This window comes from Schistocerca piceifrons, chromosome 3, assembly GCF_021461385.2.
Source record: "Schistocerca piceifrons isolate TAMUIC-IGC-003096 chromosome 3, iqSchPice1.1, whole genome shotgun sequence".
Classification (NCBI taxonomy): Eukaryota; Metazoa; Arthropoda; class Insecta; order Orthoptera; family Acrididae; genus Schistocerca; species Schistocerca piceifrons.
Window position 1 is genome coordinate 657,294,030 of NC_060140.1, and position 18,774 is coordinate 657,312,803.

General features: G+C 41.5%; 1 protein-coding gene across 1 annotated transcript in view; it reads left to right on the top strand.

The window, feature by feature from the left end:
* The window catches only part of LOC124789360 (peroxisomal membrane protein PMP34-like), a 62,884-nt gene extending 46,911 nt beyond the window's left edge, over window positions 1-15,973 (top strand). Inside the window, exons 6-8 of the mRNA XM_047256686.1 lie at window positions 6,845-7,092; window positions 11,154-11,221; window positions 13,551-15,973. Coding sequence (XP_047112642.1) covers window positions 6,845-7,092; window positions 11,154-11,221; window positions 13,551-13,710 — 476 coding nt within the window. The 3' untranslated portion in view covers window positions 13,711-15,973. The remainder of the gene's footprint in view (window positions 1-6,844; window positions 7,093-11,153; window positions 11,222-13,550) is intronic.
* Window positions 15,974-18,774: the final 2,801 nt, after the last annotated feature.

An 18,774-nucleotide genomic window follows, 5' to 3' on the forward strand; every position in this document is an offset into this window, starting at 1 on the left:
GAGAACCCGGCATTGTGGGTCGCGCTCATCAAACATCTGTTCAAGTTACATCATGTGTCTGATGAAAACTCAAAGATTCTCTGCCTCGTCGCACACCTCCACGACCACTCAGATTTGATTTGTGACCTGCTCCTTTCGCCGCCGCCTGCTGCACCAAAATATGAGTTCGCAAAGAAGACTATAATGGAACGACTTGCCTGCTCGCCACAAGAGTTAATAATCAAGATTCTCTACGAGGAGCATCTGGGGGAATGCACCCCCTCACAATTCTGGCGTTGTCTTCGATTGCTTGTGAACGAGCATACCATGCCTGATGCCACACTATGGGCTGTGTAGTCTGCCAAACTGTCTACCGATCTACAGATCCATCAGTTACCACTCTCGTTAGAGTCCATCGGCTCCTGCCTATGCATTGCTGACCAGTTGTATTCACTGCTGTGGCAACATCAGCCAGTTCATTCCACACTGTTCATCGGCACAGCCACCCCCACGTACTGGCCTTCGGCTGGCAGAGGCAGGGCTTGCTCCGCCATCACCTCGTCTACTTCTCCTGGCAGCGTCTCTCCGCTGTCCGAGCACTCCAGGATCGCCCATGCACCTTACGTACTGGTCTATTTACCAGAACAAATCAACGAGGACAAGCCGCTCCCGCTGTCGTAGTCTCCACCTCCTCCTCACCCAGCTCACCCTTTCTGCTGAAGTGTTCAGCGACGATGCGAAGAAGTGCAGGTTGCCATGCCAACACCCAAATGCTGACCGCAGGAACTAAGAGACGCTGAGTCCTACGGGGAACCTAACGGGCGTCCTCTTACATTACACTCCGTTCACTCGTCCACCCGGTCGAGTGATTGTCTCTATGTGACTGACATTGCATCAGGTCTAGCTTTTCTGGTCGACACTGGTGTTGATGTGTCGATCATACCTACTTTGATGGCTCCACCCTCTTCTTCACAGACAGTCACTTCTACGAGCTGTCAACTCAACAATGTTACCTACCTCGGGCTCAGTAAAGGTACGGTGACCCCATCTCCTTCTCTACGTTTTCCGTGGAAGTTCTAATTTGCCGACATCAATGAACTGATCCTCTGTATGGATTTTGTTCTCATTACGAACTATCTCTGAATGTCATACAGGATTCAGTGCTCCATCATCTTACGAACACTCACATACCGTGCACCCGCACCTATGTCCAACTCTCTATTTCCACCGCAACATACGATATACGCGAATGCTGTGCCCTCGTGGGTAACATTGTGACCTGCATTACTGATCTACTGTCAGAATATGACTCGGCGACGCAACTCCACCAGGACAATGAGAAGTTGACACAACGCATCACATCCACTGACAGCGAGCTCATCGCGGCTCGTACCTCACTTCTGCAACTGCAGTCCACGGCACAGCCACCTAAACAAAGTTGCTCAGCCAAGCCTAGCTTGAACTCTCACCAGGTTAGTCCACAAACTTTACTTGCGTGTGAATTTCCAATCCCCCCATCGCGCTCACCTCATCCAGTGCCATGTGTTTCAAACAGTGCAGCTAATGACAGTCGTGCACGTTGTGACCAGGCCCACCTCTCTGACAGCTACCGTGCGTGTTGATAAAAACTCCCCCTCTCTCACTAACCGGCCACATGACCCAGCGGTCACTGTGGCCCCATGTGCGACGCCAGCGCTGCTCTCGCCCATGCCGGTTGTCCAGTGCAAGGTTAACAGCGGACAGTTGCTGCCCGTTCCCCTTCACTCGGCGCTGAGCATGCATGCACCCCCTCCACACAAGCGCATGCCATGCTCCTGTAAGAGACATGTGACTTTTGTGCTACCTTTCCCCACTTACACCATCGGCTATACCTCGTCACACCCTACTCGTCCGAAGACTCGGTGCCAGGGCATTAACCAATCTTATGTGCAGTTCTCAGTTTCTTCCGTCACAGACTGAATGACACTCTAGATAGTTACCACTGCCAGCCCTCCTATTAGGCGTAAGGTCCGACGCCTCAACCCTATCAAGTTGCACGTGGCCCGGCAGCAAATTAATAAACTTTTGGCGACAGGTATTCTGCAACCTTCAGACAGGAACTGGTCTTCACCAATCCACCTCGTCCCCAAACACGATGGATCTTTTCGAATGTGCAGCGATTACAGACGCTTAAACGCTTGTACCATCGTGGACAATTGCCCAATGCCGAACATCAATGACTTCACTCACGTTATCGGGTGCCACAATTTTCAGTGTTATTGAATTTAAACGCACCTACCACCAGATTCCTGTAGTGCCGGAAGACATTCCTAAGACGGTTATTGTCGCGCCGCTCAGTTTATTCCAATACCACTTCATACCATTCGGCCTAAAGAACGCAGCGCAAAAGTGGCAATGTTTCATTGAATCTATCTTGCGACAGTTTGAGTTTTGCTTTGCTTATCTGGACGACATTCTTGTTTTCAGCAGCTCAGTGGAGGAACTTGAAAATCGTCTGTCTACAGTCCTCCAGACCTTGAACTCCAATGGTGTTAAGGTCAACAAAGACAAGTTTCAGTTGCACCAGGCATCAGTCTCCTTCCTAGGTTACACCGTCTCCGCTGATGGTATACAGCCTCCCAGATCTCGTGTGCAGGCTATCACGTCTCTGCTGCCACTGGCTACTTACAAAGAGTTATGCTGTTTCCTCGGCACCATCAATTACAATCGTCGCCTTCTGCCGCCGCACTTCAGGCACCCCTGATGGATGCGCTATCAGGCAAACAAACTTTTGGTATCAAACCCATCTCTTGGACTGCTCTGATTCTAGAGGCCTTCAAGGCTCTGAAGACTTCTTTTGCTCGTGCTGTGACACTCACTCCCCCCTACCGCTCGGCCAAGTTATTCATCACTACAGACGCCAGCGACATCGCGTTGGGGGCAATGTTGCAACAACGCAAGGGCGACACGGTTTCTTCCCTTCATTTCTTGAAACTATGTATGGCTCAGAGAAAATATTCTGCTTTCGATAAAGAGCTCCTTGCTGTTTATGAGGCAATCAAACATTTCCACCCCGATGTCGAGGGACATTCATTTTTCGTCCTCACTAATCACAAACCACTGGCACAAGCGTTCTGAAACCCACCTGAGGACCCACCCCCTCATTGTTACCGCCTCCTTGACCTGGTTTGTCAATTCACAATGGACTTCCGTTACATCAAGGGTGCAGATGACATCGCTGCGGATTTCTTCTCGCGGATCTGCTGTTTCCTGCATCGTTGATGTTTCCGATCTGGTCTCCCTCCAAGCTTCTGACGAAGCTTCTCAGGCTCTTCTACGAGACCCACAAACATCACTTGTTTTCACAAAGGCTAAATTTCCTGGCGTTTCCGACGAGGTGTGATGTGATTCTTCGACTGGCACCCTACGCCCTATGCTTCCACCTGGGCTGAGCCGACAGGTTTTTGATGCCCTGCATAACATAGCCCACCCGGGCATTCAAGCCGCCACACATCTCATGTCAGAACGTTTTGTTTGGAAGAATATCAAATGGGACGGTCAAACCTGGGTACGCAGCTGCGTCACTTGCTAGCGCAACAAGATCATTCGCCAACCTGCCCGCCTCTTGGCAAGTTCTACTTTCCCACAGGACGATTCCGTCACGTACATATTGATCTGATCAGGCCTCTTCCTCCTTTGGAGAGCCATAGATATGTCTTATCAACTATCAAACGTTTGTCTCGCTGGGTCGAGGCTGTCCCTCTCCCTAACATTACTGCTGAGACAGTAGCCAAGGCTTTAATTGGCTCGTGGATTGCTCATTTCGGGTGCCCGACCACTATCACCACCAATCAGGGTCAACAGTTCGAATCCTCCCTTTTCACCTTCCTCTGCAATATCTGCGGTATTAAAAAAGTACACACTACCGCCAATCAGCCACAAAGCAATGGGTTGATGGAGGGATGGCACCACACCCTCAAGATGGCCCTTCGATGTCACGATTGTCTCTGGTCGGAAGCTCTCCCATGGGGGCTACTTGGTCTATGCTCGACCTATAAACCTGACCTACAGGGGACTATATCCGAATTTGTTTTCGGCGAGAATCCGGCCCTACCAGGGGAACTTACTCTTTCCCCAGGTTAGCGAGGATCTTCCCCCCCCTCGCCAGATTTCATTAGCTGGATGCGCACGCATTTTCAACAAATGCTTTTGCACCTGCCCATCAGTTTCTCACCACCCGAGACTTACGTTCCCACCACACTCTCCAACTGCTCCCATGTCATGCTGTGTGATGATGCGGTTAGGCAGCCTCTTCAACCTCCTTATCTTGGCCACTACAACATCCTGTGCCTGGGGGACATGACTTTTGATATCATGATTAAAGACCGCACACAGACAGTTTCTCTGCATCACCTGTAACCGGCTTTCGTTGACCCTGATGGTCTCACACTGCCGTTGTCGGACTCTGCAGACGATCCATCCTTGATCGCGCGCACACCTCTTCCGCCGAAGACTGTTCACCACCATTCGCTGGTTTCCCGACCTCGCCCCCTGTTTCACCTTGCGCAGGTTTCGCGCACTCATCTCCAATGTCAGAGACACACACACACACACACACACACACACACCCCTCCTATCAGTTTGTCCTGCAATGTGCTGCCGCACCAAGTGAACGACGTTTCTGTAGTGACGTTCAACAACTGAGGGCTCATTCTTTTGACAGATACTGTGGCCCCCACCATCGGACGGTCCCTTACACATCAATATTGCACACAACCTCACACTCCCATGCGCGAGTGTGACCGAGCATATCTACGTGCTTTCATTTCTGCAGATGGCTCAATCCGCTTATGGGCCCCACACGCCTCCACCGCACCATCGAACACCTCACGCACTTACTCCTGGGCCGGCCGCCATCTCATCTGGCCTCGGTGGTTGACTGACTATGGAGTGGACCTGCCTCTTGCCACTTTGCCAGCACAACCCACCTCGTTAGAGATGGAAGTAGTTGTGGTGTGCTTGCCTACACATACGATTTCCATGTAGGCCCACACGCAATCACCCTTGGACATCTGTAGTTCTTCGTACCGCGGGTGGGGGGGGGGGGGGCGGCGGCTGTGTGGCAGGGGGGGGGCTGTGTGGCATCGATAGTTCGTATCGACCACGAAACTTTATATCTGTGAACTCTAAGTGCTATGTCGAACCTCCATCTTAACTTTACTTTAGTCAGTTCTTTGTTATGCTTCATTCTGTACACACGCAGTGTCAAGTGTAAATATGTATGAGCTATGAATATAATAGAGGGAAACATTCCACGTGGGAAAAATATATCTAAAAACAAAGATGATGAGACTTACCAAACAAAAGCGCTGGCAGGTCAATAGACACACAAACATACACACAAAATTCAAGCTTTCGCAACAAACGGTTGCTTCATCAGGAAAGAGGGAAGGAGAGGGAAAGACGAAAGGATGTGCGTTTTAAGGGAGAGGGTAAGGAGTCATTCCAATCCCAGGAGCGGAAAGACTTACCTAAGGGGGGGGAAAAAGGACAGGTATACACTCGCGCGCGCACACACACACATATCCATCCGCACATACACACATACAAGCAGACATTTGTAAAGGCCTTTACAAATGTCTGCTTGTGTCTGTGCGGATGTGTGTGTGTGTGTGTGTGTGTGTGTGTGTGTGTGTGTGTGTGAGCGCGCGCGCGCGCGTGCGCGAGTGTATACCTGTCCTTTTTCCCCCCTAAGGTAAGTCTTTCCACTCCCGGGATTGGAGTGACTCCTTACCCTCTCCCTTAAAACCTACATCCTTTCGTCTTTCCCTCTCCTTCCCTCTTTCCTGATGAAGCAACCGTTTGTTGCGAAAGCTTGAATTTTGTGTGTATGTTTGTGTTTGTTTGTGTGTCTATCGACCTGCCAGCGCTTTTGTTTGGTAAGTCTCATCATCTTTGTTTTTAGATATATGGATGAGCTATGACATATATGGGAATTAAGTTTTCTATATCCTGATTACCAATCCCGTTCCCATAAACCCCTTGCAACTGGTCATTGGACTGGAAATAATTTTCATTATTAGAGGTGGAAAATTTATATGGACCACCTAGTATATTACACCACTCACACAGGATTATAACAGTAAAAGGACCTATACTTTACCAAACCTGTGAAATTCCTTTCACTATGTAGGCTATAAATTTCTAAATAAAAATTCATCTGTGGAGCAAAAGAAGCAGTCCAGAATATTGAGTTTCTTCATAAGTTTAATTTAGTAGTTCATCAAAGATCTTACATTAAATAACTAAAGACCAAAGATTTTGGAAAACTTTCTAAGCTTAAGCTAGTTTCCATGAAGAAAAATTAGATCATTTTCACTCTAGGTAGTGAACAACCATTTAATACCATATCATTAGTAAGTAAAACATATTACAAGTCAATAAACAAGTATTAATTTGGCTGTTAACATATTTGGATCATAGGAAATTTCATGGAACAACACAGATTTTAAAATAACAAATAAGTCAATCCACTTAAGAAATCATTAATTTAATGATAAGCTATGCATCAGACGTGCATGAAGGAAAAATGTTTTCGTGCGCGCGCGCACACACACACACACACACACACACACACACACACACACACACACACACACACACACACACAGAGAGAGAGAGAGAGAGAGAGAGAGAGAGAGAGAGAGAGAGAGAGAGAGAGAGAGATCAGTTCTTCTAGAGGTGGTGTGTTAAACAGTATGGACTTCTTAATTGTTGTGAAGTTAGTTTGGATAAGTTGGTGATGACTTATCTACATTGTTCTTGTTCATCATGAGTTATCTGTATCATATAGAGCAGTACTAACTATTTTTTTCTGTTTATATAGATGGCCTCATGAGAGTAGCTCGCAATGAAGGTCTGGGGTCGTTATGGAGTGGTACTCTGCCTTCATTATTACTTGTTGTGAACCCTGCTCTTCAGTTTATGGTGTACGAGTCATTGAAGAGGCACATGAGAGCTGTGTACGGACCAACAGAAACAAGTGGTTGGGTCTATTTTCTTATGGGAGCAGTGGCAAAAGCTGTAGCTACAATATTGACTTACCCACTTCAGATTGTGCAGACGAAACTTAGGGTAAAGTGTTAATATTGTTATTAGAATAATAATAATTATTATTATAAAACAGGTTAACAAGTAAAAAGTTTCTGATGGTACTGAACCATAGTCATACAGTATTTTTTGAAAGAACACACCGCCATTTGGCTTAATATTACTGCGTTTTTCTTCTGTACAATCTAGATTATGGCTCTTATGCCACTGTTGAGTACAGTGCTAAAAGTTCTTAGACCATTAACATGTCATATCTGGTACAATGAAATCAGTTGGCTTTGGGCTGACTTTACAAGATATTACTTGTTAACGGTCTAAGAACTTTTAGCTTTGTACTCGATAATGGCATAAAAGCCGAAATCTAGATTGTACAGAAGAAAAATTCAGTAATTTACTGTCAAATGGTGGTGTATTCTTTCGAAAACAAATGGTTACTAAGACAATATTTTTCATATTTTCTAGATATTTTCCATAAATAGTCTTGAACCAATTAAAATTATCTGACTGTAACATGCATAATTTAAAAATATTAGAATCAGAGCATTAAGAATCTGCCATCTGTGTCTTTTGAAACATTTTAAGGAAATACCATTCTGCTAGACATTGGGACACACAGTAAACCAAGGAGATAAATTTGTTAATACTGCACCATATGTGGTTTGTAGAACATATCCTGAAACATAACTTTTAATCAGCTTGTTTGCCATTACACACTGCTGACAATTAGTTATACATTAGTGAGAGGATGTGGAAGTGGGAGTAATAGATGAATACTACTAGCAGCTGATTGACAAGATTGTAATAAATTGAATGTCAGCTTCAATCTTTGTGTAACTTGAAACCTCTGATCCTGTTTGAGTTTTTTCCACCATTTTTATTTCAATAGAATCTGTAATTATTCTGAGCCAGATATTTGGACAATGTGCCATGATAGCAGCTTCATATTTCGTATTGATACTTCAGGCATTTTTCCTTGACATTCAGTTTGTTCGGCCATTTCAGTTGGATATGCTGTTGATTTTCTTTGCACCTCTTCTCAGTTGTGCTGAACTCTTTCATACCTGATGTCCCACAATGGCATGGAATGTGCTATGAGCCTGGTTTTCGGGTCTCTAGATCATTCTTAATGTAATGTCACAATACATTCATTTCAGTGGGAGTGAAATGAATGAACAAGGACAGAGGTCTAAGGTTCGGCACTAAATTTACTAATATGTCATTGGTCAATTCATCCTGAAGACATCAACAAAATGAGCATCTCACAGAAAAATGGCTCTGGCAGGAGAAAGCAAATGTGGATCAAAGGACAGACAGGGTACTGGAATCAGACTTGGCTGTCAGTAAGGGTGTGACCTCAATATCGCCTCACATATGGTCATAGTTTAGGCAGCAAGGCTGAATAAGACTAGTTTCAGGAGTGCCTGAAGAAGATTGGGCCACTCAAAGAAATATTATGCACATAAAGTAATCAGTTCTATTAGAGATCTGAAAACACCAACAGTCACAACACAAAAACTTTTGGAAATTGGTACATTGCCATTATCCATCTGAGCAGCTGCCTTTACAGGATTAAAGTGCAGTTGTCCAACTTGTAATGCAGTACTCTTCTATGATTCAGGCTTTCTCCTCTGAGAGATGCGGCAGTTGACAGTTTTGGTGTATAGTTAATTCCCATCATCGCTTATCCTGCATTGTGTTTCTTTCCCTAAAATTCTTCGTTTTTTTTTCCTATCAAATTGTGAAAGAGTTTGTGTCTCACTTATTTTGTTCTTTCCCCTCTCTATGCTAGTAAAGAAAATCTGAGGCCAATTACCTTTACTTTGTGTGACATCTGAATGCTACACCGCCTTGCTTCCAGATTTTGCTGTGTGTCCTCTCATTCTCATATCTACTATCTAAAATCGTGTTGTAGCACTACAATGATCATAATGTTTTAAAGGTTAAACAGTTATACTGACTAAAAATAATTAGCTATAAATATCCCTTCTGCTTACTACGTTTATTATTTTCTCATCCAGATCTTAATTTCTGAAGTCAGATGTATTTCCAGACCCTATGTGTAGGTTAATTACTGCTGCACTTACTACCTTATTATTCATGGTAGTGGTTGGTAGAAAGTCATTGTAGGGATCGGCAACAGTTATGAATCATTTATGCAAATCTAACTATCTAGATTACACTTCATTTATCCATGTAGATTACATATTTCAGCAGACTGCACTTGTCAGATCAACACACAAGGGAAAAATAAATACAATGTATCAAGTCAAATAGTACTTTAATGTACAATGTGTAAGTTCATGCTGGCAATTTTTACCTTGTGTTTTGATCCAATGATATCAGTAGGCTGAAATGGATAATCTGTGTGGATAAATAAAGTATGATCCAGACAGATATTTTTGTGTAAGCTATTATTCTTTATAATACTAACTTTTTTCTGTACCTTATTCATAGCAGCTTGGTGAATATCCACTTCTTTCCTTTCCATCATTTTTGATCTAACATTACTAAATATATGGCGTGGTGTGTGACAGGCTGCACACTACAGGGTCCTTAACACTGTCATTGTTTGGCCCTAGGACTTTTTCTGTATCTTATTGTTTCTTTCACGTCTGGCAACAATCATGATTTGAAGTCTAGATTATAGTGTAAGACTGCCTGTAACCTAGTTCAGAGGTTGGAGAAATGCAAAAGTAACACACGTCCAATAGGGCCACGTCTAGTAAAGCACTATGATGTTTGAACCAACCTTCAGTTGGAGGACAGCTTCAGCTTTATTACCCATATATTTTATTTGTATTACTTGGCATTTTTCTGATCAGTGTACCTAATTTGTCTAGCTTTTTAGTATTCTCAGTTGTATATTTGCCCTATGTTATTAAATCTTGTTAAACTGAAACGAAACGAGGTAAATGTTTGTTTCTGTGGTTCTTTCTTTCTCTAGGACTGGGGATAGAGTGATCAACAATAAAATAGTTTATTAATAACTGTACTGGTCAACTTCAATCCCCCCTCCCACTTCACCAGTAATTATTAGCCTTTTATCAGTTTCCTTAGATAAGTAGACTGTTTGCGGAGTTTGCACAGTAATGTTAGAATCGTTTAAATTTTTCTTATTGCAGATATCTGAAGCTAGATGATGGATTAAATAAATTTTAGTATGCAAGTGATACAGTATACTAAATCATTGGAATCTGGCCACTGTGTGCTGCTCCTTGCCACCAAGGCAAATACATTCCAATCTCCTCTTAAGTGATTTAGGGAAACTGTGGGCCAGACAAGGATTCCTATGCTGGGATGGCCACTTAAATAACATCAAAATGATTTCCTGTCACATTTTTGTCCAGTAAGAACGAGTGCCTTGTCTTTCAAAATTTGTTTTCACATGCAGAGTAGAAAATTCAATTTGTATTTGTCTGCAATTAAAAATGTAGAATCATTTGTAATAAAGTGTAAACTGTTCACCAGATCATCATTTGCAGTAGTGTGTTCATGCCCAACAGTTGCACCTGTTGTTGCACAAATTCTAAAAGATGATGTATTTTCAGAGTTGTATAGCACTAAAGTTCCACAATCTGATCAGTGGATTATTGAATATTACGACAAAGCTGATTTGTGAGCTCTGATGCTGAATGGCATTCCAAATAAGATTGCAATCAGAATATCTTGGGGATGAAGATATTATTCAAAATTCCTCAGGCCAATACAGCTTATTCTGTTCTTGTGCTTAGATGATTCTTACCCCCAGTAAGAAAGTAATTAGCTGTAAATAGATATGGGTGGTCAGAAATAATAGTGACAATGCTTACATCAACCATAGGTCTCAGGAAAACTTAAGTGACTATCCCGTTAAGAATGTCTGCATAGTTGTCTGCCTGACAGGTGTATAGAAAATAGTCTGTTGGAGTTTATTTATTGTTGTTTATTTGAAAATTTACTTGTAGTAAGAAACTAGCCTTTCCTTTGTTCTGATACTTCAAAGAAGAGTGTGACTGGGCAGCAGGAAATGTTGAAGTTTGAAAAAAATTGTGATTGCAGTGGCTCTTCAAAGGAATTCACTTTTTTTTTTAAATTTCATTTTGCAGCATGGGCACAATTTCAAAGATTTGACTTCTGATGCTGGGATGATTGAAATGACTTTATACTTACTCAGGTAAGAATTATGCTTCTTGTTACCACAGTTAATGCAACTCTACTGTCCTATGCTCCTATATAAGAACTGAGAACAGCCAAGAAAGAGACTTCAAAGGTGCTCTGGAAGCAATATTGTCAGCAATTTCAAATGAGTTATGAAATGTGAATAGTAAACTGTTTGGAGCTGAAAACACATCATACCGAACATATGACTAGATAGGATGCTGATGCACATTTCTGTGACTTTAATAAATTAAAAGCAGTAATATTTAAGAAGCTTTAATTTGGTAACTTGGTGGGGATTTTTTGGAACTTGATATTTCTGTGGTGTATGGAATGGGAAAAGTGACTATATGACTTTCAGTCTACACTATTCAAGGAGCAAGGTGGTGGTTGAAATTGGCATGCAGCCTTCTCAAGGATATAAAACATTAATCATCTGATCATTCAAATATCATTACCTCTTGTACTTCTCACTTGTAATGTATCAATATTACAAAGCCAATAGAGCAGTAGTTCCAGCAAGTGATCAGCCTTTTTCCCCCAAATAATGTTATTGAAACATCGTTGAAATGTTTTACAGAATTGCACTTGCCCAGAGATAAATTCAAACACATTTTCTTGGACAGTTCAACTGTTATTTTTCGGTGTATTTAGTATTCTTTATGTAGCAAATTATCTAAAAGTTTGTGTTACACTGGTTTGTGGTATTATTGTCACTAAACAGTTAGCTGTAGCATGCACAATGTACACAATGAAACAAATACTGTAACAGAAACTTTATTTTACAATACCAGAAGTAATTTTCTTAATTAAAAAAGTGTGTGTGTGTGTGTGTGTGTGTGTGTGTGTGTGTATATCCTTAATAAAAGTCCTCAATCTTTCCTCTCCCACATCCACACCGGCTGTTCAAAGCATCCTCCTACAGGCCAACTGCAAATTATAACAGCATGCCACCCTTCACCTCAAAAAACTATCCAATCTCCTGGTTTCCCACCTCCGGAAAGGCAACTCACTCACCCTTCACAACCTTTCCAGCAAACCTCAACCTCCTCTCATTGCACACAAACCCAGTCTCTCCCATCTACTCAATCTCCCACTTCCAGCTCCACTCCCTCCAAAACCTCAAAATTCCAATCAACACAATCTGGAACCACAACACCCTAATTCAGTAGTTAACCTTTCCTCCAAACCTCTCTCCCAATCCAAACCTCTGTCCTATCCAAAGGCCTCACCTTCAGCCCCACTCCCAGATTCAACCAAACAGCCCTCGTCAAAGATTTACTGTCCTACACTCGTAGTCTCTGCTGGAAGTATCACTTTGCCACGAAGAAAAATGATCCTAATCCTACTCCTAATGATCCAACTCCCCAAGACACTATCCAAATTGAACCCTGCCTGGAACAGTTCCGTCCTCCGTCACAGCGGGACCCACCTCCTCTTCCTCAAAATCACCCTCTCCAACCTTCCAGGAATTTCTGACTTTCAGCCTTGCCTCTCAATCCTTCTTAAAAAACTTTAATCCTACTCCCAACATCACCACTGCTGAAGCCCAGGCTATCCATGATCTGAAGGCTGACCGGTCCATCGTCATCCTTCTGGCGGACAAGGGTTCCACGACCGTGGTACTTGATCGTCGGGAGTATGTGGCTGAGGGACTGCGTCAGCTTTCAGACAACACCACGTACAAAGTTTGCCAAGGTAATCCCATTCCTGATGTCCAGGCGGAGCTGTGTGTGTGCGCGCGAGTGTATACCCGTCCTTTTTTCCCCCTAAGGTAAGTCTTTCCGCTCCCGGGATTGGAATGACTCCTTACCCTCTCCCTTAAAACTCTAATCCTTTCGTCTTTCCCTCTCCTTCCCTCTTTCCTGACGAAGCAACCGTTGGTTGCGAAAGCTAGAATTTTGTGTGTATGTTTGTGTGTCTATCGACGTGCCAGCGCTTTCGTTTGGTAAGTCACATAATCTTTGTTTATATATATATATAGGAAAACATTACACGTAGGAAATATATATCTAAAAACAAAGATGATGTGACTTACCAAATGAAAGTGCTGGCAGGTCGACAGACACACAAACATACACACAAAATTCAAGCTTTCGCAACAAACTGTTGCATCATCAGGAAAGAGGGAAGGAGAGGGAAAGACGAAAGGAAGTGGGTTTTAAGGGAGAGGGTAAGGAGTCATTCCAATCCCGGGAGCGGAAAGACTTACCTTAGGGGGAAAAAAGGACGGGTATACACTTGCTCGCGCGCGCGCGCGCGCCCACACATATATACAGACACAAGTGAGGCACATTTTACAGCATTGTTACTAATGTCTCTTTCCACTGTTTATCTTTTGGTAGGAAACATGGGGTTGGTGGACTCTTCAAGGGAATGGAATCTAAACTGCTTCAGACTGTTTTAACTGCTGCACTTATGTTTGCAACATATGAGAAGATTGCAGCATTTGTCTTCAAGTTGATGTTAAGTCATCAACAAACAGTAATTAAGAGAAATCATTAGGAAAATGGTTTATAAAGAGTAGAATTCGGTGTAGATACTAGTCTGTCTTACCTAAGAATACCAAAGGCCAGTAATCTTTAGAATGAATAACACTCAAAGAGTAGGCATTTCACGTAAGACATCCTCTTGTATGTATGACAGTGCTAAGCAGTCTTTATTTCTTTTGGTGGTGTATGAGTGTAGTGATCAGAAAAGTATTTGTGACACTTGCCAATGAAATTGTAATGATTTATATTTCTTATAGATAATATTGTGATCATTGAAAGTTGCAGTATTTCCATGTCATTAGCTCTCTTATTGTTTGTGCCATACTGTGTTTTTGTCTCTGTCTTTTCACTGCACACTCTTACTGTATGTCATACAATTCTCTTGCCTATCTGTTCACTGGAGGATTTTGTATTGGTTATATTAATTTTGTATATGAATTTCCTTTTTACCTCTGTCATTAAGAGAAATCAAAGAAAGTAGAACGTCCTCTTCTGTCGAAAATTAAGTATTATTCTCACAAGTACAACCCAGTAGCATAGACATGAGATCATTTTCAAGAAGTGCGTTACAAAAAACAAGAAAATGTCAGAGATAAAGTTATAAAAATGATTAACATGAAATTAATTCCTCAGTAATGACAAATACTAAGGTTAACCTCGTTAGTGTTCTCCATGTCTGTGTTGGCCAAATCAGACTAGGGGTGTTTCATTTCTCATTCTACACTGCAGTGCAGAATATTGCTGTTGATTTTGTTAGAATAATACATGCATTCCCTACACATGAAATGGAGGTAAAAATCCAAAATGTCAAATGTTCATTCACTTACTTGCAGAAAAAAAAAAAAAAAAAAAAAAAAAAAACTAATGTGGTAGACGGAGAGCTTGGAGCTATGTAGTTAACAAGGAAGGCTTCAAAGATCTGAAGGGACTTGCTGATGCCATAAGTAGAATATTTGTGATGGGGAACAGAGATTGAGGTGAAGCCTGTGTAATTCAACATTTTGTTATTTCCAGTGACACTTGAAGCTCACACAAACCATATAATTAACCATTCAACATGCCCTGCATCATACATTTTAATGCCTGCCAAAGTTTCATCTCTGTATAATCATTCCATAATAGATGAAAAGTTGGTATTTGTGTCTCTATTACAGATATATAATCTATTTTTAGCATAAATGTGCACTAATGTACATTCAGAACCACTCATTCTTAAAAAGCCACATTATATATAGCAATGCTTCCTCCTTACAGCAGATGAAGATTGCTCTCTAAAAAATTCCCATTCCCACTGGTATTTCAGATGCTTTATGTGATCAAAACTACCTTGGTTTTTACTCCTCAAATTGAATGTGTAATCTATTACTGAAAAAGAAAAGTGACTGTGAGTCATTGAAGTACTGGCTGTCTGTCTTACAGCTTATTGCTCCAGATTTAGCACTGCCCTTTGTGGTGATTTGTGGGTACTACTATTTTTATGTGGAAATTTAAGAAATATTGTTACTACTCGATTGACGACTTATTACATGAATATTCTCTGGTGGTCTCAGGGAAACAAAATGGAAATTCAACACAACATTATACAGAACAGCACAAAAGTCATTTCATATATGACAAAGTAGGAAATAGTTTAACATTTTTAAGCCTATAGTTATTTCTTCTCATCAGTATGCACACCTTCGGAATCAGTCTGAAATTCCAAAAGTAATTCTCAGTGTTACGTAAAAATTATTTCCTTCCTTATTTTATCAATGAGAGGCAACTCTTGTGCCACTAAGTATGTCACTATGATTCATCACATTAGTATAACTCTTATATTGAACATATGTTAGTTTCACAAGGTCTTATTAGTTTCCATATTTCGAAACTGGAACATTGTGAAACCAGATGTATATTTTAATCTTTTTGTGTCATGGTACATATTAAATAAGGAATATAACAGTTCTCTGTGTTTAGTATTGACACTGGATCAAAAATAATGAATATGTAAGACAATACTGCTTTTAGTAGATTAAGTTTTTTATATTTCCTTATATTACAGTGATGAAAGAAGCTACTATTTAATGTCAGCTAAATAGAGGGTGGACTGTATCTTGTGTAACTTAAAACTATCCCTGTAAAAGCATTATTGTATGTATTGAACCTTTGCAGACATCCATTTATTTTGTCTCTGTTTAATTAGGAGACTATAAAACTGTGATTGTGTTGCCATTGAGCATATTTCTGTGATTTTTACTTTGCTTTAATTTACTGTAATTAAAAATATTTGTGAATAATGTTTCATGTAATAATTATCTCACCATATCACACTACAGCTGCAGAAAAAACAGCAGCCGACACTCTGCCATGTATAAATATTTTTTTGTACAGATAAATTTGTTCATTAAAATATTTGTTCCTTGAAACCAATAATCTCACAGTGCGTCCTAGACTCGGATGATATATTACACAATCAGCAACAACTAAATGATGGAGGGGGGTAAAGAGAATCTGCTTCCCAGAGACACAGTAAGTCTACACAGGATATTTACTCTATATGAAGGAAGGTGGTTCAATTAATGCACTAAACTCACTCGCTCAAGACCAGGGTTCAAGATTCCACAGGTTTGCTGAGATTTCCCTAAATCAATAAAAGTGGCTGCAGGGATGCTGGTTTTCAAAAGTACATTTCTCTTCAGCCTTGTCCTATTAAGAGTTTCTGCCCATTCTTGTCAATAAAATGTTAATCTTCCTTCCAAATTACTAAGCAGAAATTGGTCCAAATGACATCAATGTTAAGAGGTTCTGACCAGACATACCATTCATATTTTGGAGAGTAAAATGACACGGGACTGGTGTTATGCCTTACATATGACAAGGTTAGATACAGCATTTCTGTTTATAAGGTATAATACAAGGTGTAAAACTTTGCTTCTGGCGTTTGCGGATAGGTGGCGACAACGGTAAGTAGTGGTCGAAAGAAACAGATTGCAGATGTCAGGCAGTTTGCTTGGACCTCGGTCAACATAACCTCATTCAAACATTAGTTGATTTGTGTCTGCATCATGAAGTTGTTCTTGACTGAAAATGTCAGGTTACGAGCCTAATTTTTGTTATTTGCGAGAGGTAGTACTGTGCTGTTTCAATATGGAGAAAATAGCGATTGAGTCTCATCGAATGCTCTCAAGTATGGTAAGGACGCTATTAGTGAAAGTGTGTGTCGTGAGTGGTTTCAACGTCGTAGACTGGCACTGTGGTGGAAGAGAGAATGTTTTCGAAGATGCAGAATTGGAGACATTGCTGAGTGAAGACTCGCATCATACTCAATAAGAATTGACACAATTAGTGGGAGTGACACAGCAAGCCATTTAAAAATGTCTTGAGGCTATGGGCATGATTAAGAAAGCAGGAACTTGGGTTCCGTGTGAGCTGAAACCAAGAGACGTTGAACGGCGTTTGCGTGTTTGTGAACAGTTGCTTCAGAGGAAAAAATGGAAGGGATTTCTGCATTGCATTGTGACTGGGGACGAAAAATGGGTTCACTACGACAACCCCAAATGCAAATGTCGTATCGGCCGCTGCACAGCAGCCGTCAACTCGGCGCGGCACACAGCGAGTACCGCTGGCGCCGCACACGATGTCAACAACTGGTGCAAGTGAACGGGTCGTCGCGGGGTTAGCGGCAGCGTACACACCACTATCGATACAGATTACCCTGGCAGCGCTGCCCTTGCCACCAGAGTGAGCAACCATATAAGAGCGCCATCTACCAACACTCTGATTGGCTGGACCTGTGGATTTAAGCGAGCTCCCTGAGCCCATTTAACCAGTTCAATCTTTGCCGATGACTGTGTTACTAGCCGGCTGCTGGATTCACGACAGTCGAACCATACTGTGGCCTCCCTGGCTGGAAACTTGTGACGCGTCGGTATCGACTGGTTGGCAGTGGTTTGGACTTCTATTCTCTACTAGTGACTCTGATTTCTCCTTGGTGCTACAGCCAGCGAAGTGTTGTGTAGTCGAACTTAAGTTTTGTTTTGAGTGACAGAAGGTCAAATAAATTTGGTTATCATGGAATATTTGTTGTGTTATAGTGCAGACATAACAGCAAAAAATCTCGGGGATAGCCCGGTCATGCTTCCACGTCAACGGCCAAACTGAATATTCATGGCTCGAAGATCACGCTCTGCATTTGGTGGGACCTGCTTGGCGTCGTGTACTATGAGGTGTTAAAACCAAGTGAAACAATCACAGGTGCTCGTTATCGAATGCAATTATTGTGTTTGAGCAGAGCATTAAAAGACAAATGGCCGCAATACAGCGAGAGCCATGATAAAGTGATTTTGCAGCACAAAACACTCAACCTCACATTGCAAAAGAGGTCGAAACGTATTTGGAAACATTTAAATGGGAAGTCCCACCCCACCCATCATATTCTCCAGACATTGCTCCCTCTGCCTAACACCTGTTTAGATCAATGACACACTGCCTGACTGACCAACACTTCCAACCTCATGAAGAAGTCACAAATTGGATCGCTTCAAAAGATGAACAATTTTGGATTCGCACACTGCCCGAAAGATGGGAGAAAGTAGTGGCCAACAATGGAAAATACTTTGCACTAAAAACAATAATCCAAAGGGTTTACAATCTTTCTTGACAAATGAATTTGTATTATTATTATTATTATTATTATTATTATTATTATTATTATTTTACAAATGAATCCAGAAATAAATGTAATAAACAGTAGTATTAAATTGTGTAATTAAAAATAGAAATTTTAAGTGTGCTAAATATTTTGTAATTGCAAATATTTAAAGTACATATCGATTGTAACAACCAAAATAAAGTAATTCCTTTTTATAGATTTTGGCTTGAAAAATAACACATTGTGTATAAAATTATATGAAATTTTTCAGATAAACAGCTGGGACAATATTGACCTGTCTAAAATTTGAAAACTATTTCTGGTATCTACTACTTCTGTTCAGGAAAGGTAATGCTAGAGGAGGATGCCCCTTTACAATATCCCCCTCACAAAATTTGGAAACAATGTGTTTACAACATTTTGTGAACGACTATAAGGTGTATGAAA